Here is a 25,932-nt window from a genome sequence, read left to right as displayed (position 1 = left end):
TTGTGGCATTTCTTTTTCTGACAGAGTTGGCATGAAGCTTTGACAAACACAGACCCATGGAAAAGTTAAATAGGACTTAGAGTAGATCCATTTTGTACAGATCCTTCACACTTAGAATGCAGAGCAGGAAAGCAGCTGGCAAGAGGCCCCTCAAACCATAGGAATCATAGCAAGGGCTCTTCCTCCACTGTGGACCCAGGATGAATGGGAAACACCCACAAGACCAATGGGAAAGTATATCCTGGGCTGTTGATCATTTTCTCTATTACCAGAAAATGACTGATAAGCACATGCCTGTGAGTCCACTGCCTATCTTATCTCTCTCCCAGTATTTGTGGAGATAAATATACAGTGCTGAGGGAAAGTCTAAGAAATATAAGAGGTGGAACCTGCCCTAAGGAAGCAGGTGACAAGGTGAGAAGATGGACACACAGATGGGAAAAACACGGCCAGGTGTCGTGAGCTGATAATTAAATGAAATTTTTAAAATATAGTCTAAGAGATAGCTTGATGCCAATCTTGCCTTCAGTCTCAGCTTTGCTGTATTAGTTGAGTGACCTTGGGCAAATGTTTCCTACCTTACGAATGATAAAATGAGGATGATGATTTGTTCCCTGCCTACCTCACAGAGCTGCTGAGACCAAACGGTATGTATCCCACAGGTAGAGAAAAATATTTTGCAACTGCAAACTCATGTTTGTACAATGAATATATTTTTTTTTGTTTCTGATTTTGCTCTCTCTTCTCCATTCTTCCCATTTTGACTCCATTTTAGGCACATGCCATCATTTACCCAGATCTGAAAAAAATGTCTTTACAGATTTATTTCTAGGGCGATAGTCTCTCCTCCCTCATGTATTCTTTATGCAGTGAGTCTACAGGGTCATTTGTTACAACTACAATCCCGATCACATAGGCCTGTCTCTTCAGAACAGGACTTTCTGACCCCTTGTTGACTACAGAATCCATTTCTCAGCATATTTAAGACCCTTCAGAATCTAACCCCAACCAAACCTTTCGATTTCTTGCTTCTCATCCCCTCTACCCCACTCTCCCCCGACCCCTTCACACTCTTCTCCCGAACATCTCCACTCTGGGGCTATTCCACATCCTTTTCTACCATGCCATTCTTTCTTTTTGCTTGGTATGTGCTACTTAATAACTTTTTTTTTTTGAGACGGAGTCTTGCTCTGTCGCCTAAGCTGGAGTACAATGGTGCAATCTTGGCTCACTACAACCTCCGCCTCCCAGGTTCAAGTGATTCTCCTGCCTCAGCCTCCCGAGTAGCTGGGATTACAGGCGTGTCACCACGCCCGGCTAATTTTTGTATTTTTAGTAGGGGCAGGGTTTCATCGTGTTGCCCAGGCTGGTCTTGAACTCCTGACCTCAGGTGATCCACCCACCTCAGCCTCCCAGAGTGCTGGGATTACAGGCATGAGCCACTGTGCTCGGCCAAGAAAGAAGCTACTTACCTCTTGATAGTCACTTCGAATCCTGCCTGCCTCCCCTCCGAAACCTTTTCTAAATAGATTTTGAACTCCTTGTACATAATAGATGCTGAAAAAATTTTATTGAGAAAAAGTATATAAAGATATTTTAGAAAATATAAACAAGAAGTAAAAAGAAAAAGAAAAATTTTGTTGCCTATAATACCACAATCCTGAGGTAGCCACTGGTACAGTTTATCTTTTCTATAAATAGCTGAATTATTATTAAGTATAATTATAAAGCTAAACTCTGGGTGCTTAAGGCCTGCTTCCTAAAGTCAGTATGATGAAATGGAAAAACCCTTTACTTGCTAGAGTTTGCAACAGTCAATAATAGAGTGTTAACTAACCTGAGAGAATTGGGAATATGTACTAACTTAAGAACAACTAGGTATTTACATTCAATTTTGCATTCACGTAGTATTTTGAACTTGGTTAACAAAATTTGTGCTAACTCTGATAGCGTCTATTTAAAAAAAAAAAAAATTCTAACCTACCCTAAAAGCTAGGGCTGTATTTAGAAGGCATTACTTTTTTCATCTTCCTCTCGTGCCTTAAAGAGGGCTCTGGGCCGGGCGCACTGGCTCACGCCTGTAATCCCAACACTTTGGGAGCCGAGGCGGTTGGATCATGAGGTCAGGAGATCGAGACCATCCTAGCTAACATGGTGAAACCTGGTCTCTACCAAAAATACAAAAAGAAAAAATTAGCTGGGCATGGTGGCAGGCGCCTTAATCCCAGCTACTCAGGAAGCTGAGGCGGGAGAATGGCGTGAACCCAGGAGGCAGAGGTTGCAGTGAGCCAAGATCGCGCCACTGAACTCCAGCCTGGGCAACAGAGCAAGACTCTGTCTCAAACAAAACAAAACAAAACAAAACAAAAAACAACAAAAAAACCCGGAGGACTGTGAATGAGTAGAGGAAACCCCCATGAAGGGAAAACATAGGCAAGCTGGGAGACAAGAAATCTGAGTTTACGTCTTAACTTTGTTACTAACTGCTGTGGTCTGAATGTCTGTGTTCCTCTAAAATTCATATCCTGAAACCTAATCACCAAGGTGATGGAAAGTGGGGGCTTTAAGAGGTAATTAGGTCATGAGGGCAGAGCACTCATGAATGGGATTAGTGCCCTTATAAAACAGGCCTGAGGGAGCTTTTTAGTCCTTCTGCCCTTCCATCACGTGAGAACACAGCTAGAAGGTGCCATCTTTGAAATAGAAAGCAAGCCCTCACCAGACACTACTGGCACATACTTTCAGTGATGGTGAGTTTATTCCATGGAGGCAGTTCTAATTGTTCAAAAGGTTATGTTGATATAAAATCATCCTTCCCACAATTTTAACCCAACATCAGCTATGTTTGCTACCGTTTTGGTAATTAGTAGCGTTAATAATAATATCTATCAATTTTATAATTAAAAGCACCTGAATAAATGATGGTGAGGAGTCATTTCAACAAATATGCATTGAGCACCTTTAATGCACCAGGTACTGTGCTGGGTGTTGAGGTCTAATGATGAATGGGGAGAGGTTTCAGTCCTTCAGTCTTCTGGAGTAGATGTTGGGCAGGTGCAGTACTAGAAATACAATGTATACTCTTTATAGAGGTAGCCAAGTTGAAGGGATTATTAACCCTATGTTTGAGGGGCTCTGGGGGAAACCTTCTGAAAGTGGTAACATCACAGTTGTTTGGACAGACAAATTAGTAGAATGCTTTTAGGCACCATTTTCAAGGAAGGGACTGAACTGAAGAATTCCCTTTAGCAGAATGGTTTCTTTGCCTCAGCTCTGCCCAGTACCCGTGACCATCCTTTAGAATAATCTTAGAATACAGGAGATGGAGGGGCTAAGCATCAAAAGTTCTCCCTTCCTCATCCCCGTTTTCCAGATGGGAGAACTAGGCTCAGACAAATTAAGTGTCTTAGAAAATGGGTAAAATATAGAAAACTCTTATCTTGTGCAGGTTCAAGTTCAAATCCAGTAAATACTGTAGTTTTAAGCATTCCTTTACACAATGGATTTGGTTATTTTGCAAGTCAGATACTAGCCCCATGTGTCAATAATCTACAAAGTCATTTGTACCTTGACATAAAATTCCAAAGCACAGTAATATATTCTTAGTGTGAAAAAAAAAAAAATTCAAGACTGGGTGTGGTGGCTCACACCTGTAATCCCAGCATTTTGGGAGGCCGAGGTGGGAGGATCACTTGAGCTCAGGAGTTCAAGACCATATGATTATGTTAAAAGGGAATAGCCCCTTGTGCAGTTACTGTTCCTCCAAATTGCACTCCCCGGAGCATCTACTGTTAACAGGTTTTGGTTCTGCCATCCTCATTTTGAATGCACATGTATTCTCATTGACATCCACCTTTATCCATATTAGTCTCCTTGCTTCCTGGAAACAACACACAGAAATCTGTATTCCAGCCTTTGTTCCTGCTCTTTCCTCTGCTAACGCACCCTCTCCTTCTCTGCCTATACGAAGAGTATCCATTCTTTAAGCTGGGTTCTGCTCATCCTACCCCTCACTACTCCAGCCTGAGGTAATTTCACCTCCTAATCTCAAGCCATTCCAGCTCCGACACTAGTTAGTGAAACAAGTCAGTTGCACTCTGTTGGTTTAAATTTTCTTCCCTAAATAATGAGGCAGTTGAATTAAATGGTTTTTCAGAACTGCAGAGGGCATCAAGTATATAAGACTCTAGGACAGTGCCTGATAGTTGGAGGTCTTGACTGTGTTGAATTAACCATGTCACAAGGTGCAAATAGGAGGAAAGGCGAAGAGATTCACCATCACAAGCTACCACAATTTTAACCCAGAATCAAAGTTTTGAAGGTTAGGAGACAGTGGAACACAGTGGAAAGAGGATATGTCTTAGGGTCAGACAGTTCTGGGGTCCGATCCTGGCCCGATCACTTGGTAGCATATAACCTGGGTCACGTGTTATAGTAAACTTCAGTTTCCTCACCTATAAAATGGAGACAATAATTTCTACTTTACAGGTGTCCAGAGGGAAAAAAATACCTCAGAGACGGTGGGCTTTTTGACACTAATGTACCCTGACCGTTAAGTGTTTAGAAACTGCTATCTGTCATAAATAATTGGCAAGCTTTGGAACAAATAAATGCATAAGAGAGTACTACCTGGATGTATAGAATGTGTAAGCACAAAGTATGGATTAGACATAGTTTATCCGATCTTTGAAAAGTTACCTTGGAGTCCTGCCAGAGAATCCTATGGCAGCTGCACAGATGGAGCTACCTTTCCATTTGTGTTTACTAAAGAATATGTTTTCCCATTGGGAAGGAAGATGCTGGAAATTTGTCTTTAATGCATTCCAGTGTTGGGAAACGAAACCTACCTGAGAGATTGAGCAGAGCTTATTAACCAATATCATTTCAAGTTGATTAAAACTATCATCTTAATTAAATACCAGAGAACAAGAAGTTCTCAGTCTTCTGGTAGCAATGAAAGACCAAAGAGTCAATTTGAAGTTGTTTTTGCAACTCTTAAAATAATACTCCCTCTCCTCCCTCCCGTGAAAAGAGTTTCTTAGCTATAGACATGCCCTCACATTGAGGTTTCTGAAAGCTGTTAAGGACCACAAACCTGCTGGCAAAGCCTGCTGCTGCCAAGGCATCAGAGTTCTCAAAAGCAAGGGGGTTCAAGCTCAGGATACGCTGATTTGGAAAGAGAGCCCAAACAAAGGGCCTTTTGAGGCAGGAAACTGGGCTTTGGCTGCAGCACAGAGCAATATGGGGTTGGAAAAGCGCCCCGGGGACTTGCAGAGAAGAAGGACTATGAGATCGATGGAGGAAGTATAAAGTTTCTCCATACAGTGAGGGTTTAGATTTCAAAACCCTCGAAAGTTAGTTTCAGAAGCTATCTTTCCTCTGTCAGCTTCACCAGCATGTCTATAAAATGTGGACTTGACAACGTTATATGTCTTTGAGCAGAAAAGGGAAATGATCCATGGAGGTACATACACATTACCATTCTAGTAAAGATGTCTGACCTGAAAGCCAGTGGTTTTCTTACAAGACCCAAAGCAACTGCTTTCATTAGTGCATTCATTCACCCACTTAATTATACATGTATCAATTGGCTACTATACGCCAGGTTGATATAGCTATGAAGTTAAAAGATACGATTCTACCAATTCTGATTCAGCTCAAAGAACTCAAAATCTAGTTGATCAAATCTGGAGGATTGAAATAAATGAGACAAACTTTCTTTCTCTTGCTTTCTTTTCCTTTCCTTTCCTTTCTTTTCCTTTCCTTTCCTTTCTTTTCCTTTCCTTTCCTTTCTTTTCCTTTTTCTTTTGAGAAGAAGTCTCGCTTTGTCACCAGGCTGGAGTGCAGTGGCGTGACCTTGGCTCACTGCAGCCTCCGCCTCCCCGGGTTCAAGCGATTCTCCTGCCTCAGCCTCCCGAGTAGCTGGGATTACAGGTGCCTACCACCACGCCCAGCTAATTTTTGTATTTTTAGTAGAGACGGAGTTTCACCATGTTGGCCAGGATGGTCTTGATCTCTTGACCACGTGATCCGCCCACCTCAGCCTCCCAAAGTGTTGGGATTACAGGTATGAGCCACTGTGCCCAGCCTCTTTATTCTCTTTCCCTCCCTCCCTCCTTTCCTTCCTTCCTTCCCCTCTCTCTCTCTCTCTCCCCCCCTTTCTTTCTTTCTCTCTTTGTTCCCCTCCCCTCCTCTCCCCTCCCCTCCCCTCCGCTCTTTTTCTTTCTTCTCTCACTATGTTGGCCCATCTGGCCTCAAACTCTTGACCTCAAGCAATCTATCCACCTCAGCCTCCCAAAGTGCTGGGATTACAAGCGTGAGCCACTGCACCTGCCTGCCCAGGGACAGCCCTTCTTGATAAATACTTTACACTACATTCACCTATACTGACGCTCCCTGAACCACCCAGACCAGTTTTTAAATTCGGACTTCCCTGAAGTGAAACTTTTTGTTTTTCTTTTGAGACAGAGTCTCAAAAACCCAAGTCATTTTTGACACTAGCATAAAAATGTTGCTGTTTTTCTAAAGGTAAATTCATTTATCATTATTGATGCTTTAAACTATACCACCTAGGATTTGGAAAAGACAGGGAACATCACCCATAATCTACCACAAATACTATTGCCATCTTGGCATATTTCTTTTTACTCATGTTGATTTTCTTTCAGTTATTTAGGTGTATATACGTATGATCTTCTATGTTGCTAATAGTCTTCATAATTAAAATTGTTTTATCATTACTTGATCAAGGACCCTTTAACATCATTCAGAATTAAGTATTCCTGTATCTTTGTGTAATCTCACCTCTGTATGTATCTCTGTGACCAAATTCCCTCATTTTATAGGGACACCAGTCATATGGGGTTAGCCTGCCCTAATGGCCTCATTTTAACTTGATTACCTCTATAAAGACCCTATCTCCAAATAAGTTTGTACTCTGAGGTGCTGGGGGTTACCATTTCAACATGAATTTGGTAGGAGAGGGCACAATTTACCTTTAAACTTAACTCTTCTCTCTACCCCTCAAATTATATGTGAGGAAATTGAAGCCCAAGCCAAGTAGTTTGATTTGAATTTAGGCCTAACTCTAAAATGGTACATTTTCATCACATCCTGTTTCCTACTCATGAATAGAAAATACTGTGAACCAAGGGGGAAAAAATGTCTTCCTTGATCTGAATTTGATTAGTGTGAGACTGTTTGATGGTTATTAACTGCTAAATTTAAGTAAGTTTGGCCAGTTGAAGCCTACATCATCATGTTATTTAAAAAGCAGGTTAGGCAAACCCACTAGACTTACCTAAAACTTTTTATTGAAATTAAAGTATGTGGCTCACACCTGTAATCCCCAGTGATTTGGGAGACTGAGGCAGGAGGTTTGCTTGAGCTTAGGAGTTTAAGATCAGCCTTGGCAACATAGTGAGACCTTGTTTCTACAAAAAATTTAAAAATTAGCCAAGCATGATGGCCCTTGTTAAGCATGTTTCACAAATTGTTTCATTCAGGGACACAGTGACCTAGAGGCTAACTGGCATGCCAATAAATCCCTGGTAATTGGACCACATTCCATAGTAAAAGTAGCCAGTATTGGATACTTATCATTGATTTTTCTCTTGTTACTTCATCTTGGGTTTTTGGGTGTTTTTTGTTGTCGTTGTTTGTTTTTGGTAGTTTTTTGTTTGTTTGTTTTTTGTTTTTTTTAGTGTTTGGCCTTCCTTCTCCTGCATAAGTGATTATGGCAAATTGCACACACACCCCAATAGGCACTAGGGAAGGCCAGAACCAGTATAACAATAACGAGCTAATGTAACCAGCCAGCCCATGGTCCTTATGGTGTCCATGTGCACAGGACAGATAAAAGCCCCTCGGGAAGTTGCTAATCAGGAGGGATTGGATGGGGCCAGTTCAGCTGCTTCCATGATGGAGGAGTGGAAATGGCAACAGCATTGGTTTCAGCCCTGAGATTGAAGCCTGTGAGTGGTGTTCCTTGGAATTGTGCAGGGCATGGTCACCTCTGTCCCTTTTCACTAAGTATCATTTGGCAAATTACAACTCCTTTTCTTAATTTCCTCACATGAATACAAAATAGCATTTGGACTGTGATCACCACATATACCCCATTGCTCCTAAGTCTGTGCTCTGTTCATTGTAGGTGCTTCATAAATATTTATTGGGAAAAAAATGAATGAAGGGAGAGTGAAAAATACTGTGGAACAGAGATAGGGATTGACTATGAGTGTGAAGTGAACTTGGGAAGTTCCAGGACACATTTTATTTAAACCAGTGTGGAGTGCTAAGAAACTCCCCAGTATTTTCCTTTAGCTGGAAATAATGGAACATTGAAAAGACATTGGTATCCTTAAAACTCTACATAGCCTGTTGCCCTTGCCTGCTTTAAAGGGAGGGAAATACTCTTATACAGAGACAAAGAGCTACCCTAGTCATCTTTCTTTATTCTGATGTATTTTGTAGAGAAGACCATGAAAAATAACAATACTTTGCTTGGGTTGAGTACACTTTATATATGGCGCTGTATTTCTAAACTTCACAGTAACCCGTCAAGATTGGTTCTGGCCCATTTTACAGATGCCCTAGAGAGGTTAGCAGCCTGCTTAATGTCACAGGACTAAAAAGAGGTAGATCTAAGCTCTAAGCTTTAAACACAAATCTATTTGGCCCCAAAGCCTGTGCTTTTTCTGCTATCCATATTCTCAATCACCCACTCGAGTCTCAAAAAAAAAGCCAAAGTGGGGGGAGAAAGCCAAAGGCTTGGCGACTTTCATAATACATGGTCAATATGTAAAATAAATAATGGATCTCTTTATGGGCCAAGACAGCGCTTGTCTCTTTCCTTCTTACGGAAGGCACACCATTCCATATTCATAAGAGTAACATTTACTGGCATTTTCTGTGTGCCAGGCATTGTATGAACCTTCTTTGCACACGCTATTTCATTCCTCCCACATCACTGTGAGAGGTTAATCGACTTGTTTTAGGTTAAAATTAGGACCCAAGTGTATCTGACGCCAAAATCCACATACACAGCTGTATATGTGCTACTGTTTGCCATTGTATGTCAGTTGCCAGCGGATAGATTGCCCTCCTCTTGCTATTTAGTTCGAATTTAGTCTTAGGTGTGGTTCTGAATATATGTGTTAAGATAACCTGAGGGAGTCTATGTAGGGAAACTCCAGCAATGAGTTTCAGAAAGGTGTTTAAAGGAAAGAGGCAACCAGTCCCAGATGCTCTTGGAGAGCAGGCAGTGTTTATTTGAGCTGTGCTGTCCAGGACCTGGTGTGGTATCATGGCTGTGAGAGGCCTTAATGCATCTTACTCAGGAAGGATGGGATGTGTCTCAAAGTGCAGAAGGCTTTTCCTTGGGAAGGTGGTTGGTCACACCTGGGTTAGCAAGAGCCAGCTAACTAAAGCTTCCATACCCCAGTTTATCTTCCACATGGCTGGCCAGCAGGGTGTGCTTTCTAAAACACAGCCTTGCCATGCCACTCCCTTCCCCACACAGTCATATTTTGAGTCCCTGCTGGGATATCCAGGACTGTGGAGAGGATAGTTATTAAACCCTGGCCCTGCAGCTTGGAAATCAGTCTTGTTTGAAAGCCACACACGAATCATATTTTTAGGGCTGATTAGAGGTTATTTAGACCAGCATTTCTTAGAGAATGCTCTGAAGAACCCAAGTTCTTCTGGGTTGCACATCTCCCTGGTAAAACGTAACAGTAAACTCTGATGAAGGCCCTAGGGTAAAATGTCCATGTTGAATTTGCTTTGGGACATGACCAGCGAGTCCAGCCTCTTCTCTTTAATAGAGGCTCAGCGACGAAAAGGGACTTTCTTCTTTCACAGAAGAATCCAACCTCGAGCTCCTGACACCCCCAGCCCAGGACTTTTTCTGCTGCACAGAGGGCCTCTGCATTTTACTCCCCTCTTCCAGTTTTTGTCTTTAGGCAGTCCTGAGGCGCATATTTTCTCAGGCTTTTCTCCTCTTCTAAGATAGGCTGTTGAGGTTTAGCATCTGAAATCATCCTGTTTCTTTCTTAAAGTTGTCCCGGGAAAGATATTGGAAAGCTGAGTTCCCAACTAGGCTGATGAGAAAGGGAGAGGAGAACTGCAGGTTTGAGTCTTCACAGGGTCCCTGTAGAGGAAAGATCAATTTTTCTATGAGAACCAGGAGCTCTCTGAGGGCAGAAACCCTGTTTCACTCATCTCAGTATTTCCCACTCCTGGAACACAATAAGGTGCTCAGTAAACATTGTATATTCAGCGTGGTTTAAAATTGTGTTGACTTGGTATATGCATATATAAATTGCATGTTATGTAAATTATATATCAATTTTTTTAAAGCCCTTTTATTTAAAAATGAAACTTCGAAGTGTTAGAGTAGTGATTCCCAAATCACCTTGGGATAAAATCACTTGGAGGTCTTATTAAAAATCAGAATTCTCACGCCTTTCCCCTGAAATTCTGGTCAAGTAGGTCTAGGCAGGGCCTGGAATCAATCTATCTATCTTTCTTTCTCTCTCTTTTTTTTTTTTTCTCATAAGTGCCTCTGATGGTGAATGGCTAAATCTGAAAATCACTGTCCAGAGGATAAACTTGTTCAATCCCCAATTTTACATTTAGGAGGCAGACATGAAAATATGCCTTAGCCTTCAGGTCTGGAACCTTAAAACAAACAAACAAAAACCGGTGTGCATAGGAATATAGAAAGAACATATCCGGAACAGTCAGCCAGTAATACCTTGTGTCAGATGCGAGGGGCTATGGAGAGAAATGATTTGCAAGCCTAATTAGACCTGCTCCCCAGTTCTCAAACCTGCAGCTCTAAGCCTTCTGCTAATTGGCAGTCCCTTAATAGATTAGGACTTGGCATCGGGTTTGCATGTTATTATAAACCACACACAGAAAAACCCAGTGGCTGAGGAACTCCTGCCAAACCCCGGCCTGGGTTTTGTGAGGCTTTTGAAGTGCACTGGTCTTTCAGTATTTTGTATAGTCAGTGCACTGAAAGGCATCAAACCATTTCTTTGGATGGGATTTGTGAAGGGCAAGTTTGTTGAATAATTAATTCCCCAAGACCCATTCTGTCATCTTGATGGACAAGTAGGAGCTCACATATGCCATTTGCTCTCAGCAGTACTTGGGGTATGATAGGAGAGATTGTTTCTCACGGATCCTGTCCTATTCCCAGGCATCTTCTCCTTCCCCTTCGTGCCTTGAGTGGGAAGGGGAGGAGGAAACATGCCTGTGCACCTGTTCCGAGGCAGGCTGCTTACCACGCCATCTCTTCTGCCATCCTCATGTCAGCCCTTCTAGACTGCAGGACCTGTCTTGAAGACAAGCAAACTAAGGTCCTGAGAATTCACTAATCAAGTGTCACACCACCATGACTTGGCAGAGGTGGAAGGGAGGGACTTGTATCTAGGTCTGCTAATTGCACACCACCACCAAACCCGGAAAGCCATTTTTGATTTCTCTGGTGTTCGGTTGATATGGGCTGTGAAATGGTTTTCTGCAGTTCACGTTGTGTGCAGGGATACCTGTGTACATCTGTGCATAATATATATATATACTGTAAATGCTTCCCTCCCCCTCACATTAATATTATAGAGTTTCCATTTTGAGGTGAGGCTACCCACGACAGAGTGCAACATTGTGCAGTAGGACAGGGAGGGAGGGTGGAGAGCAGGGCTTTGCCAGAGCACGCAAAGGCCTATGGGTTCCCAAAGCCACAGTCAAGTATTCCTCAGGCCTTTGAACAATTCCGGGGGCCTTGCTCTCCCCTCTTGTCCTTTCAATTAGATTCCAGTTGGGGATTCTTCCACTTCTTTTCAAGGCCACTTCTACAAATGGGGAGCTGTTGTGGAAGCTGATATTTCCATGAAAACCTTCCATTTCTCAGGCAAACATACCAGGCAGCTCTCATGGCAATACCATGGTGAAGGGGAATAATGTTATTTGGCATTTCGCCCTTTAAAAAAGTGTATGTGTGGGGGTGGGTGGGAGGAGGAGGATGGGCAGAGAGAACAGTGGGGGCTTTGTAATTTACTGCAATAGAGGGGTCAGGTGGGCAGGGTTATGAGGGAAGGAGGGGCATAGAGAAGGCCTGAACCCCACTTGGGCTTCGCAACCCTCTTCCTCCCCTCTGCCTGATTCACACATTTTGAGAAGTTGTAAAGGGGAAGCTGGGGAGTTTTGATGTTTTGATTTGGAAGAGGGACTCTAGACATTCTGTCCCTCTGAGAGAAGCTGGCTCCTTGCTGCTTTGCAAGGATTAAGGGCCTGGCTTCCAGAACCATTGAAGAAACATCCCTGGAACTACCCTTTTCTCTCAACAGCTGAAAAATGCATTACCCAGCAGTGGCTTCCTGGAGCGTTCTGGCAAAAGAGCCTCCCTCTGGAACAATAGGGTTCCTATAGCAAACCACCTAGGAGTTGTTTACTGTAGCCAGTTCTCCCAGTGTATCCGAATGCCTTACATTTTGTTATTCCCATTCTGGTGGGGGAAGGGGCAGCGCTGCAGGAGCAACTGAGGATGGTCCCGGAGTACCTGGATTTCTGTTTACAGGAAGCAGCTGCCCAGTTTGTGAGTGGCTCTCCTCCTTAGCGCCAGTGAAAAGCACCTAAAGATAGAATATCTGGTGGCTTCACAGTTCCATGGAAAGTCAGCCAGACCCAGCGTCCTTTTCTGGCCTACTTCTCTGTGGCCTGATCACTGTTCTTCATTTCCAGTCTTTGTAAAATCAAGCTCATACTCCTTACCTGGAAAGGATCATTGGGCAGGATAAGGGAGGTGCAGCAATAAAGTGACCAGGAAAGTGTCTAGCGGTAGCTAATGTTAATCCCCACCTCTCTCTAACCCACCACCCATTTTTGCTGATGCCTACTACTTCGACAGAGCCAAGAGCTGCCAAACATTCGTTCAATTTTTATCTGAAGGTCTGCAGATTTTGGGGTGTTTTCTGGAGCTGTTCTTTATAAATGAGCATCTTTGAAGTCCACAGGTCTCTGCTCAGCCAGTCTGCCTTCACAAACGTAAAAGAAAGTTGTGTGCTCCTCAGTTACCCTAGCTAGGGTAAAGGTAGGTGGTGAAGGCCCTTCATCATGTAAAGATGCCATGGAAATGAAACCTTCTTGCTTACAAAATACTCTGCACTCCTTAGATAAAGATGAAAATTCTTAAAATTAGTAAGGTCCACAAGACACCTGGGAAAACCACCCCATTCATTTTGCACATGAAGAAAATGAACCCCAGAGAGCAGACGAGGAAGTGTGATCCTGTGATCACACTGGTAGTTGGTTGGCAGAGCTAAGACTGATGGTGGTAATAACATTAAGTTATTACTGAATCCCAGACTTGCTTGTGCAGTCTTACTGATATCAGACATGTCTTCATTGAACCAATAACGTGTTGACTTACTTTCCCTGATCCAGCTTGGCCCACTTGAGGCTTCCATTACCCAGTAGGCAAAAAGAACGGCCACGCAGAGCAGGATGACTCCAGTGGATTTCAATTTGTTTCATTTTACAACAATCCTAGTGACGATTAAAGTAGACACCTTTTTTCCCCAAGTAAGAAAATTCTTCTGGATTTAACAACATTAACATCTTTCACTGCCAGTTCGCTTCCTTTTTAGCAAGCATCTTTTCAGCATCTATTGTTTTAGGAACTAGACGGGCTCCCTCAAAGTACTTTTCTAATTTTTTTCCTTAGCATTAAAGGTTGGAAGAGCTGAACAAAGCAGCAGTTTTATCAGCTTCTTGGAAAGAAAACCTTCTCAGTTCTGGATTTTTTTTTTTTTTTTTTTGGTATAGCCTTAAATTGGCTATACCACTTGGCCTTCAAATGACATGGCATTCAAATGACAACAAGGAGTATTTCAAATTCATTTACTGGATTAGTCAGTAAATAGGTATTGCATGCCAGCTGGTCATGTGCTGAGGGCGTCCTCAGTGCTCTCACTTTAGTAATGCCGCTGTGGAAGTTCTTGTCACATTCCTGGTGGGTGGTTGTTCCCAGAGCACGCATCTTTAGGGGGGCAGAGACCACATCTTATTAACTTCTGTAGCTCATAATTCTCCCAGTGAGGAGTTTCCCCCTTCAAAGGAGAAATTTTCTCCCTCATTTTCCTGCCACCCATTGCCATTTGGAAAACTCAGTGGGCCGTGGAGAAGCCTTAGATCTCTGGGAAAAGAAGTCTGAGTTGTACTTCAATTGGGTATTTTGTAATGCCGTTTACTCCCTGGATACTTCTAAAACGAAAATGTAGCCTGTAAGGACAGCACATAGAGAGGAAATCAACTACAAATTAAAAAGTGATTAGTGAGTGTTTAGGCAGAAGGTCAAAGGGATTAGTTTGGACTTCAAACTTTTCAGCTTTCAAGGTTTGTATTCAGTTACAAAATTACATCCCTGAATTATTTGTGCAGGTGGCAGCTGTCAGATTTGAAGAAAGTTTCTGTGTTTTACAAAAGGAACATTGACAGGACCGGGAATGGGGAGTGTGCTCCCAGGGTGAGGGTTGTCCTATCCACAGCACCCTGGAACGGCTCCAGTCTTGCTCAATGCAAGTGACAGTCCTCGTCTGAGCTGACACAGCCCTGTCCAGGTTACCCCAACCACCTTAGTGAGGAAACCAGTCAAGCCAGTTGATTGGCATCATGTAAACAGCTTGATAGTAGATTTTCAGGACCGGGAAGGAAGATAACTCATCTTTGTTAAATTTACCTGCCTTCTGATATTTCATCCTCACAGCTTTTCAAAGTGGATATTGGCATCCTTTTTTTATAGTTGAGGCTCAGAGAAATGAGGCAATTTGCTGAAGATCACATAGAGCGTCAGTGGCAAAACTGGTTTTCAAACCCAGGGCTGAGTTGCTTTCTTGAGATCTTTGCTCTTCCTTACTTGGAGCTTTCTTTAGGGCAGAAATTCCCAAGAGGATCCCAGCAAATGGGGTAGGGGTGTGCTGAAATGGATCCCTTCGCCCTTGGGCAGCTGGGCCGGGTAGGGCATGGCAGCTGAATCACTGAGCAGCAGTCTGCTCAGCTTGCCTAGGAGTGTCCTATAGAGTATTTTCTAATATTATCATTATGTGGAAAAGGCTGGAAACTGAAGGTAAGTGTCTTATTCTTAGCCATCCGGCCTAACCACCCATCTGAGACTTGAAGCTGGTTAGGTTCCCTGTAAATAATTCCTCATGGAATTGTCTACTCTTTATTAGGGTATGGGATGTTGTGCTGTTTTGGGGGATTGCATTAAAAAACAGGATTTGGGATGTGGGAGACATTAGGTTAAAATTTAGAAAGTAGGGAGAAAACGATCCACAAGTCCTAGAGTATATTTGGTAGGGAGCCAGGTCTTCCAGATTTTGGTTTGTTTCCTATACATTTATTCAATACACATTTGTTGAACTCCCACTATATGCCAGGAATCTTTCCTTGTTTCAGGAACACAGAGATGAATAACATAAACCCTTTTCTGAGGATCTTAGCTAGTGCAGGAGATCTATGGGACAGGAATAATTACAATGTTAGACAGTGGGAGCCCTCAACATTCCCATCTATTAAATGAAAATAAATGACATTAAGATCTCTTACAGTTCTAAACTTTCATCAGGATATTACTGATATGTGCCTAACTCCATTTTAGTAAGATTTATGATGCCAACAAATATCGGATGGGCTTTAATTTTTAACTCCCTTCTCACCTTGCTTTTATTTTTTATTTGTTAGAATTAGTGGGCTTCTATCAGAAGATTGTTTTTGTTTTGATTTTAGATAGCTATTGCTTTTAAAAACACAACTCTCTGATATTCCCATTTAGTATCACATAGAGAGCTATAAGTTGGGTCCACTGTATCTTCTGAAGGGTAACCATGCAATTTATTAAGATAAGCTGTTTACCTGACCAGTAAGGTAGGTGTTCATTTTGACCTAACCACCAGCCTCATGGAATCAACTTGCTAAGGGCTTTCTAGTTCAGCAAGACTTTGTTTCAAATCCCTGTTCATTTTACTGTATGACCTTCGGCAAGTTACTTAGCTTCTAAGCCTCGGTTTCCCCATAACTAAAATGCAAAAATGAACTGCCTTGCCCTGACTTGACATGGTCTTTGGGTTTATGGTTGAAAACATAGATAGGAGGCTCACTCTTGGTTAAGATTAAGACATACACATAAATCCATACACACACATAACCATATACACATAGATATACATGTCTAATGTGGCCATTACTTACTATGGGAGATGGTACGGAATCAAGAGTTATTTTCTGTTTTCATAGGTTTATCCAAGAGTCATTAACCAAGGACTCTTACTCTCTACAGCAAGGATAAAGTCAAATGTTTACAAAGCCAGGCAATTAAACATGAATGACTAAAGTAGACCAGGTATAAGAAAATTGACAGCGCAAGCTCAATGAGAATGGCAACCCACAGGCAGCCTGCGTGTCAGGGAGACAGTGAGGAGTGGGTGGCTCCTGGAGGATGTGTATATGTTGCAGGCAGGAAGGCAGCCGCTGTTATTACTGCCTGCATTACCACACACTTTAGAGCTGGTTTAAGAAGCTGGGAATCTGGATGTTATCTGCCTGTTATTAAATGTTAACAACTAATTTAAAACATTTTAAACCCTGGGTGGGACAAACGGAACATCTCTACAGGCCAGATTTGGCCGTGGGCTGCCAGCTTGTGACCTTTGACCTAGATCATGGGCCATGTAGCTCGGTGGTGTACCTGGAGTGCCCGTGGATTGCTCACCAGGGTGATTTTGTTCTTGCAAGGCCTCCCATAATGCTCACCTCTTCGCTTTTGGCACTGCATCTGGCTCCAGTCTTGCCTTTTGACTATCTCGGACTTTGGCTATCCCTGGTGTCTGATGTCCTGCCAATCCACAGGTTGTTTATTCTGCCACGTGGACGGGGTGTTTTGTGTACATCTGGGTAGCATGGCTTGGGTGGGAGTGCACATGCTGAAGAATGAATGTTTAACTGCTGGAAAAATAAAAATAAATGTATTTTTCTCAACCTTATAGACTTGCCTCCCATACAGCCTCATGTGATCTTTTGAGAATATATGGCAGGGTTCCCACTGTGATATTTCTTCCCTATGTCAGGGTGCTGGCTCTTGCTAACCACTGTTGAAGCCCCATTTGTCTACCCAAGAAGTCCCTGGAATTATAGGACTTCATGAGCATGCTTTTCCCTGGAGATTAGATTGCGTATGGGAAGTGGCTGGTGGACCCATGGCTACTTGCATGAGTTTCAGACAGAAATCTGGTCACATTTTACCCGCATGTAAAAGCTTTTGGTGGCTCCCTGTCACATATAAGAGCAAGAACTAACATATTTTATAAACTACATCTTAGTCCTCCTAATCAACTCTTTACATTGGGAATTAATGTGCCAAGTCTTATTGTACAGTGATAAAAATAAAGTTCACAGAGTTAAGGTCATACCGCAAGCATGTCAGTTGATAGGAATGGAATATGAAATCTTGTCTGCCTGACTCCAAAGATCATGATTAAATTGGAAAAAATAAAGAAGCAATTAATGCTGTTAGAGTGGGTTACATGGCTAAGTAAATCCTTTGTGGGTGAGATATTTAAGTCTTGAAGGATAAACAGGAGTTGTTTTAATTCAGATGTTAAAGACATTACTTCATGGAGTTGTTAGGAAGATCAAATGTGATGGTTTATGTAAGAACTCAGAAATACTTTGCATGGATGGAACTATTGCTGTGTCTTAACTCTGGGCAGCCATGTTGCAAATGAACACCTTTGGGTCATAAGGGAAGCTTATGAGGCAGAGAGAGAGTGGCTGGATCTGTATGGTTCTATCTTAACATCTAAAGAGGAGCCTTGGTTTCTGCCCTTGTCCAAGGCCAACATACACTTTCAAGAGTTTCGTAGCTGACTTTCTAGGTTGCTAATATGTGCATAGACATAGTTCATGTGTACTTAGCAATAAAGGCTAACTGGTCCCATCTCTGAATGAATTCTAGAGCCAGACCGTTCTATTACATATCTTGTTTATGCCTCTTCTCCTCAGAGTGGATACTGAAACAAATTACAATCTCTCTGACCTTCGATCTTTTGTCTATATCCTAATAATTAATTTAGAAAATTGTTTTGAGAATTAATTGATGTATCCAAAGCTCCTGGCACATAGTAGGTGCCCAATAAATATATACTTACTGTCATCCTTATTTAAAGAGGGATCAAAAAGAAGGAGGTCTTGGGAAGTGACTCAGCTTTACCTGGGATAAAAGGATTATGAGTCCTGTTTGCTCTGGTAGTTGTGTTTCACTAGAAATAAAACACCTCATTTGTGAAATATATAATGATGACAAAAAGAGGTTTGGAGCTCTTTCAGTTAAAGATATGAACCATGAGTTGCTGGTCAGTTTGTTTTATTTGCAGATGAATGTAGCAACCCTTTAAAAATCCAACTGAAAGGGCCAAAACAGCCAGAGCTGGGGGTTTTAAGGAGGCTGATGTTAATTATTTTTACAAACAAAATGTTTTCACTGTAAGCACTTTCAAATAAGAAAGGACACCCAAAGTTCTTTTCAACACCCATGGTTAAACTAAAACAGGTTTCTCTTTGTCATGGAAGCTGAGACTTTCAGAAGGCAGGGAACTCAAAAGGACTGCAGTATTTTACTCACCTTTGTTTTCCCCAGCACCTAACATGGTACCCAGTACTTAGGAAAGAGCCATACTTGTGTGTTGAGTTGGACTAAAGACCTTGATTTGGGGTCAGGAAACCCGAGCACTAGGACTAGATCTGCCACTGGTTTCTTCATTTCTACCACGTAGTTGCTTTTGGTTCCAACAGTCTTCTTTTTGTGGAGAAAGGGCCTGAACTTTCCAGTACTGAAGAATGAGCAATTGCCAAGGAAGACCTCCAGACCCAGAATATTGCGTGTTCACACCAGCCAACAGCAAGTGTTTTTCATGGCAGCCTGTTTCAAAGGTAGAAAAATGCCTTCATAGTAAACTTAGTTTTGTCTCATCTGGATTGTGTCCAGTCTAAAAATCTGGACAAATATCGTAAACCAAAGAAAGTTTGCACACTTCTAAGACCAGTAGCAATTAATTACTTTAAAAAGAAGCCCTGTCACTTACAAGCAATGTAAATATTTGTATTTTGAACCTCTAAGTAATAGTTGTGTTGACCATTCTGGCCTTAAGTGATTTAAAAAAATCAGTGAGTGATATTTTAACAGGGAATATGTTTATAAAGAAAGGGAGGGTCAGGTCATAGAGTAAGGTCATAGAGTAAGAAAATATGAGCCAAAAGACAGACAGATGTGGGTTCGAAACCCAGTGACCAATTTACTCACTTGGGGGACCTTGTACCAGTTATGAAACTTCTGGCCTCAGTTTTCTGTTGAGTATAAATGAAAATAATAACCCACAACATTTCATAGCTATTGTGGATATTAAGTTAATTAATTCCTCAACTCTAAACTCCTTCAAGGTCCAGGGTCTCCAGTCTATATTTTGAATAGCTGGTCCAAATTGGGACCATTGCTAGCTCTGCCTTTTAGGTGGACTGATGAACATTTCTGATCCTCAGTTTTTCCATTTGTAAGATGGGTAGAACAGTGCCTACTCACAACTCTATACTGTAGGTAAGATGTACAGAGTTCTTTTTTTTTTTTTTTTTTTTTTTTTTGAGACAAGGTCTGGCTCTGTCACTCAGGCTGGAGTGCAGTGGCACAATCTTGGCTTACTGCAACCTCCGCCTTCTGGGCTTAGGTTATCCTCTTACCTCCTGAGTAGCTGGGACTACAGGCAGGTACCACCACACTCAGCTAAGTTTTGTATTTTTGGTAGAGATGGAGTTTCATCATGTTGCCAAGGCTGGTCTCGAACTTATGAGCTCAAGCAATGCAACTGCCTCAGCCTCCCAAAGGGCTAGGATTACAGAAATGAGCCACCGCAGCTGGCCTTGTCACAGAGTTCTAATAGCTGCCCGATTTGAGTAATTATGCTATACCAGATGCCTACTTTTGTGCAACCAGTATTATTTTGTGGGTAGATGTGTAGGCTTTCTGCAGATGTTAGTTTAATTATTATTCTCGCAGATCCTGGACTTCATGTATTTTATAATGACTATAGATTGTTTCGAGTGGAAAATTTGAACAACTCTGGAAAAGGACATGAAGGACTTGGTATGTAGGAGACATGAAAGTGCCTTCCTGGTGCTCTGATTTTGATCAGGCAAAAATGCAAAGATTCCTTCCTCACTCTTCCCCTCATTCTCTTCTTAGCCTCACCAAGGGCTTTCTGAAAAGCACTTTGTGAGAAGGAGGCTGTGTTTAATTTTGTGCAAAGGTGAACTGTGGCTGCAGGGAGCAGGGCTTTGGGGCCAGGTCACTTGGGTAACGCTTCCCACATGAGTTTATCAATGGGTGGGCCTCAAAACTTAGTCTGTGTTTTTTTACACTCCACCCCCAAACCACCCAACCTGCCCCAGTGTTAGTTTTTCAAAGCCAGAGAAGTTTCAAAGGCCTGAACCCAACACAGGGGCCTTTCTTCATGCTTTGATTTTATGCCCACTAAGTGTTTGTCAGTGAGTTCATATTTCACCTCCTCTGCAACCTACACATCCCAAGAAATCCCCAGAGGTATAAGAAGTTAATTGATCCTTGATTAAAGGAAGGAGAAATGCTTGAGTCTGGGTCTCGGTCTGCACTCACTAGATATTTTTGTTTTGTTTTTTATTTTTGGTCATGCTTTGCAAAAATTTTGTAATGCACCTTTTATTACAAATAAATGTAAATTCCAGGCTATTGCCTTCAGAGTTTGATGAAATTAGTTACCTAACACATGTGTGATACACAGTGAAAGTTCAGTGAACTTGAGCCAGTGCCATTCCCTTGATTGTTCTGAACAGTGCCTTTTTCATGAGAGGCCATGAGATTTGCTGAGCTTCAGTTAATTTACTAATACTTATAGGTGCTTCCTTCTCTGAAGAGTGACTCACTTTATAGAAAGCACCCAAAATCAAGAGTCAGATCATTTGAAACCTGTTCAGCTCCATAACTTACTTGCAGAGTGACTGGTAAGTCACTTTAATCTCTTTGAACCTTAGGGTGGCTTAATGTATTAGTTTTTATGACTGTTTATCCTATTAGCCTTTGGACCACTTGAAGGTTGGAACTTAGCCTCTTTCATTTCATTGGCCCAGTCAATGCCTAGACCATGATAGGCAGCCAGGTCTGTCAGTCTACAATAGTTTATGTGGGGACCCTCAAGACAGTTTGGGCACATAATAACTGTTTAGTAAATGTTACCTATTATTATTCTCTGTGCTGTTTTCCCCTTTCTTTCCTTCATTCCCTTCATCTCTTCTAGCTCTATAGCAAACTTTAAAATTGTATTTGTTTAATACCATCAGTTTTGTAACTGGCAGTATTGAAATCCCTAAACTGCACTGATTTTTTTTGTGTGTGTGATTGTACTTAGCCTGTGGACTCTAGAAACCCCTCCTACTATATAAGAGTTAACTGAAGTCTCCCACCCTCTGTTGGACACCTTGAAAGACTCTAGTAAAATGGTCTTTGTGTCCTTTGTACTCTATGCATATGTCAGTCATCACACTAGAAATAATTCAGTGTTCTTGCTTTTTTGACTGTCTTACAACACTGTGAACTCCTCCAGGGCAGGTACTATGATGTATTCACTTCCAGAATTCCAGTGTCTAGCACTGGGAAATTTCTCGAAGTGAAGTGATAAGGGACTATAGTGATTGGTAATAAAGATGGTGACGGTATTGGAAATAAAGATCATTGGAGAAGAACAGCCTCTTCTCTGTGTCCTGGAAGGGCAAGGCACAGTGTTATATCTCTTAAGGACTAGTTGCCTAGTTGGGGGGATGTTTATGCTTTTCCCATCAACTGAAGGAAATCTGTGGTTACTCTCTCTTCCTGGATCAAAATCAAGATTTGACTGGCATCACCCTCAATAATACCACAAGTTTATAGGGGAGACAAAAAAAAACCAAAAACCATTGGGTTTTATAAATGCCATCTCCATGCCTTTCAAGAAAATAAACAGAACATATTCAGCTCCAACTTCTTGTCTGTTTGTGGTCTTCATCCACATAATCAGAACTGGAAACCCTCCCCAAGCCATAGGCAAAGAAAGAGGAAAAAGTATTTGGACTGTTCTCAGTTTAAAAGTGGGCAAAGGACTGACCAGATTTTCTTCCCTTGCCTTCTCTGTGAGGCTTTCTTCCCCTGCCTTCTCTGTGAGGCTTTCTTCCCTTCTCTTTTTAACATTCATTGAGTGTCCTCAGTGTGCCCCGGACTCTATGCTGACATTACTCAGTGCTATTGCCTTGACTTTCTTCTCAACTGATTTTGATGATATGTGTCTTCCCCTACTGGATTGTAAGCTTCTTGAGGGCAGGGTCTGGGTCATCTTTGTATTCCTTGTAACTTAATATATGTAGTTAAGACTCAATAAATATTTGTTGAATGAATGAATGAATGGATGCTTTAATTTTTATATAATCCCAACCATGCTAAAGTTAGATTTCATTCTTCCCATTAAACAGATGAGAAAGGGAGTTTTGGAGACGTGAAATAACTTAAGTAGTAGGGAGCAGAGTCGAGATCATTAACCCAGTTCTGTCTAACTCCAAAACTCTTTTATATGTGTTTTATTGTCCACAGAAACATATGCTTTACAGGCCTATCATGTGAACACTATTAAATATAGAAGCTGGAGGCCTAAGAGTGGAGTGCAAATGTAGGGAACTTGGGGTCTGTTCCCTTCCTGAGTTTATTAGCAACACTTTGGCTCCTAGGCACCAGAGCGACTGCAGCTCAACTTTTAAATCTCAATATGTGGAACTTTAAAAGCAGACTATTAATAATATCATACTGCTGGCTTCTCAGCTACTTTTCATAGCCAACTGGGTTGCATTTCAAAATGTTTAGGCAGTGGCACGAAGATGGTTCGGCACCATATGGTATCTCTCCCCGGCCCCTAAACCCTAAAGATCATTTCTAAGCCAGAACATTTATCCACTGCCTTTCCCTGCCCCCTCTCCTCCATTGCAGAGACAAAGTTTTAAAACCTAATGGCTATTGCCTGTCAGGGCCCCTCTGTGTTTACTTTGAGAAGGTCAGGCACAATACTGTGGTGTGTTGCTGTTCTTTCTTTTCAAAGCACCAGTATGAATTTGATAAAGTAAATTGTTGTTCTAGCAGGAAGCAGTTAGGGGTCACAAAATAAATAGCCATAGAATTCAAATAAATCCAAAGAATAAAACCAAATAAATCCATGTGTTTATGCACAGTGATACATAAATACACTTTTTAGAAAGTGAGCATTTTTATCACTGCCGGTCTGAACCAAAGTAATTGAAAAATTGTGGAGTTCATGGTACTTTTTTTTTTTTAGAGGTGGTCTGGGACTTTAACCAACATGACATGAATTTAATTCTTTTTGAAAAACATGAAAAATGGGATTTTATCTTTTAAACAACTGTTTATGTTGGGATTTTTCAGCTAATGAAATTCACATTTGGATGAAATCAATTTGCAAAGTTAAATTAGGGATTTCAGCATTTGGAGGTGGACTAAGAGATCCTGAATGAGCTCGGTATTCTCTCTGAGTCTCTGTTCCCTCCACTTGAAGGTGGGTGATAGTGCTTAAATAATACTTCAATGCAAAAATGGATATAAAGAACCCAACACATTGTGAGTGTGCATTCAATAGTGGCTGTATTCGCCACTGTTTTGTTTTGTTTTTTACAGTCCAGAAGTCTTTTATTTATTTTATTTTTTTAACACCTACTATACCATGAATTCATAAGGAATATGTTCCAGCAGCAGGCTTCTTCCCATTGGTTCTCACAAAGTGTGCTTCTTTCGGTAGAGCAGGCTGGCGCTTCAGTTGAACTCTTTGGCTTCTTTCTTTTTCTGATCATTTTCCTTCATGTTTTTTAGGAAGTGCTTGGAGTGCTTAATGTGCTCAGTAGGCACATTAATTCTCTTGGCAATAATCTTGCCCTTAACTTGTTTGTTTACAACAATGCCAACGGCATGCTAGGGAACGCTGCAGACTCTTCTAGTTTAGCCATGGTAACACTTGTGGGGCATTCTTTTTAGAACAGTACCCATTCCCTTAGATGTCTACAACATCGCCTTTATCACAGATTTTCATATACATGGCCAAAGAAACAACTCCATATTTTCTAAAAGGCCTAGAGAACATCTGTTGGGTGCCTCTCCTCTTTCCCTTTGTGTTCGTCATTTTGGTGAATTACTGGAAGATGGCGGTTCCGGCTGAAAGGCCACCGTGTTTCTGGTAGTCTTCCCTAGTTCCAAGATTTGTAAAAGAGCTAGTCATTTTACTTTGCGAAGTGTCACTGGAGCTTAGTATTGCAGTTAGGTAGTTTGGGAGGAAGAGGTATTTTGGTCTAAGAGAACAGCATGAATCCACAGTCTCTGTGTACCGGTTTCTTGGAGGCTTACTGAAGAGGAGCAGCAGAGCATGAAGCTGGAGAGATGTCCAGGTCATGGGAACTCCTAAAGTCATACTTAGAGGCTTTATTTCACCCTGTGTCATGGGGCGCCGTTGAAGAGGCTTTAGCAAGGCTTTGACATGCTCATGGTCCAAGCCCTTCAGGAAGCAAACTGGTGGCTATCTGTAGAAGGGAATGGGGGCCATGAGCCTGATTAGGAGGCTCTTGTAGCATCCAAACGAGAGTTATCATGGGCCTTTGCTTTTTGAGTCAGGGTTTTGAGGGACTTTTCTTGGCAGGTGATGGAATCCATTTGTCATGACCTTTGAGAGAATAGTCTGAACTGGTCACTGATAACCAGCAGCAGCTGCAAGAGCCACTTGGTGCTCCTGGGTGCCCTGGGCCCTCTATCCAGGTCTGCAGGCAGCAGGGCCAAGCTCAGCTCTGCTCGCTCTTATTGGTAGTTCTTTGAACAGTGAAAGAAAAGCCTGGGAAAATGGCATTCATGAAGCAGCTACTTTGTGCCAGGCACTGTGCTAGAGGTTGTGTGTGCATTGATCTCCTTTAGTCATCACCACAACTCATTTTACTGTGGGAAAAAACTGGGACTCAGGGAAATGGAGTGGGAACTAGAGGTCAAATCACTTAAGAAGTGGTGGATCTGGGGTTCACATCCAGATTTTTTGACTCCAAGGCCTTCACTACCCCAGGCAGCACAGTCTTAGTGAACTTCTCAAAGGGGAAGTGGTTGAGAGCTAAGAAATGAATGCACTTGGAGGCATAAATCATTAGATTTGGGGCTATATTAGTAAATGTTACGATTTGGGCTTTAATTTTAGCAGGGTATCGTAGAACTGTGGGAAAAGCCCTGCTCTGGCTCCTTCACTGCCTACCTCCAAGCTCTTGGGGAAGAGAAGAGGATAATGCCTCTCTCCTCATAGGGGTGTGGAAAGGAGGAACGGCGATGTGCATAGCAAAAGCTCTCTCTAGGCTGTAGATCTCTACAAATGGAAGGAAAGATTAGCACTCTCAGTGATATTTAGGATGGTCTTTGCTTGAGGTTCCTCTTTGGCACTGATGTTTTCCCCTTCCTTTTTTTTTCTCTCCTGGTATATGCTGTGGTTCCACCTGGACCAGCGGGCCTCCCCTTCCTTATCATCGAGACAAGCACCATCAAGCCTTACCACCGAGGGTTTTACTGCAATGATGAGAGCATCAAGTACCCACTGAAAACTGGTGAGACAATAAATGACGCTGTGCTCTGCGCCGTGGGGATCGTCATTGCCATCCTCGCGGTAAGTGTCCAGACTCTGCTGTGGTGGATCCTGTCTGACTTCTCCCTGTGTTGTCATATTACAGAATGTCTGAGCCAACAGAGATTTATACCAAGTAGAAGCCAACTTTCTCTGGCCTGTATTTAGCCAAGAAGCA

At 42.1% G+C, this 25,932-nt stretch overlaps 1 protein-coding gene across 1 annotated transcript in view; it reads left to right on the top strand.

Annotated features, from left to right (window-relative positions):
* Positions 1–25,932, top strand: part of PLPP3 (phospholipid phosphatase 3) — an 84,077-nt gene that overhangs the window by 15,449 nt on the left and 42,696 nt on the right. Inside the window, exon 2 of the mRNA XM_050751893.1 lies at positions 25,639–25,796. Within this exon, the coding sequence (XP_050607850.1) occupies positions 25,639–25,796 (158 nt within the window). The remainder of the gene's footprint in view (positions 1–25,638; positions 25,797–25,932) is intronic.

This window comes from Macaca thibetana, chromosome 1 (genome assembly GCF_024542745.1).
Source record: "Macaca thibetana thibetana isolate TM-01 chromosome 1, ASM2454274v1, whole genome shotgun sequence".
Lineage (NCBI taxonomy): Eukaryota > Metazoa > Chordata > Mammalia > Primates > Cercopithecidae > Macaca > Macaca thibetana.
This window is presented reverse-complemented; position numbering and strand designations above follow the sequence as displayed.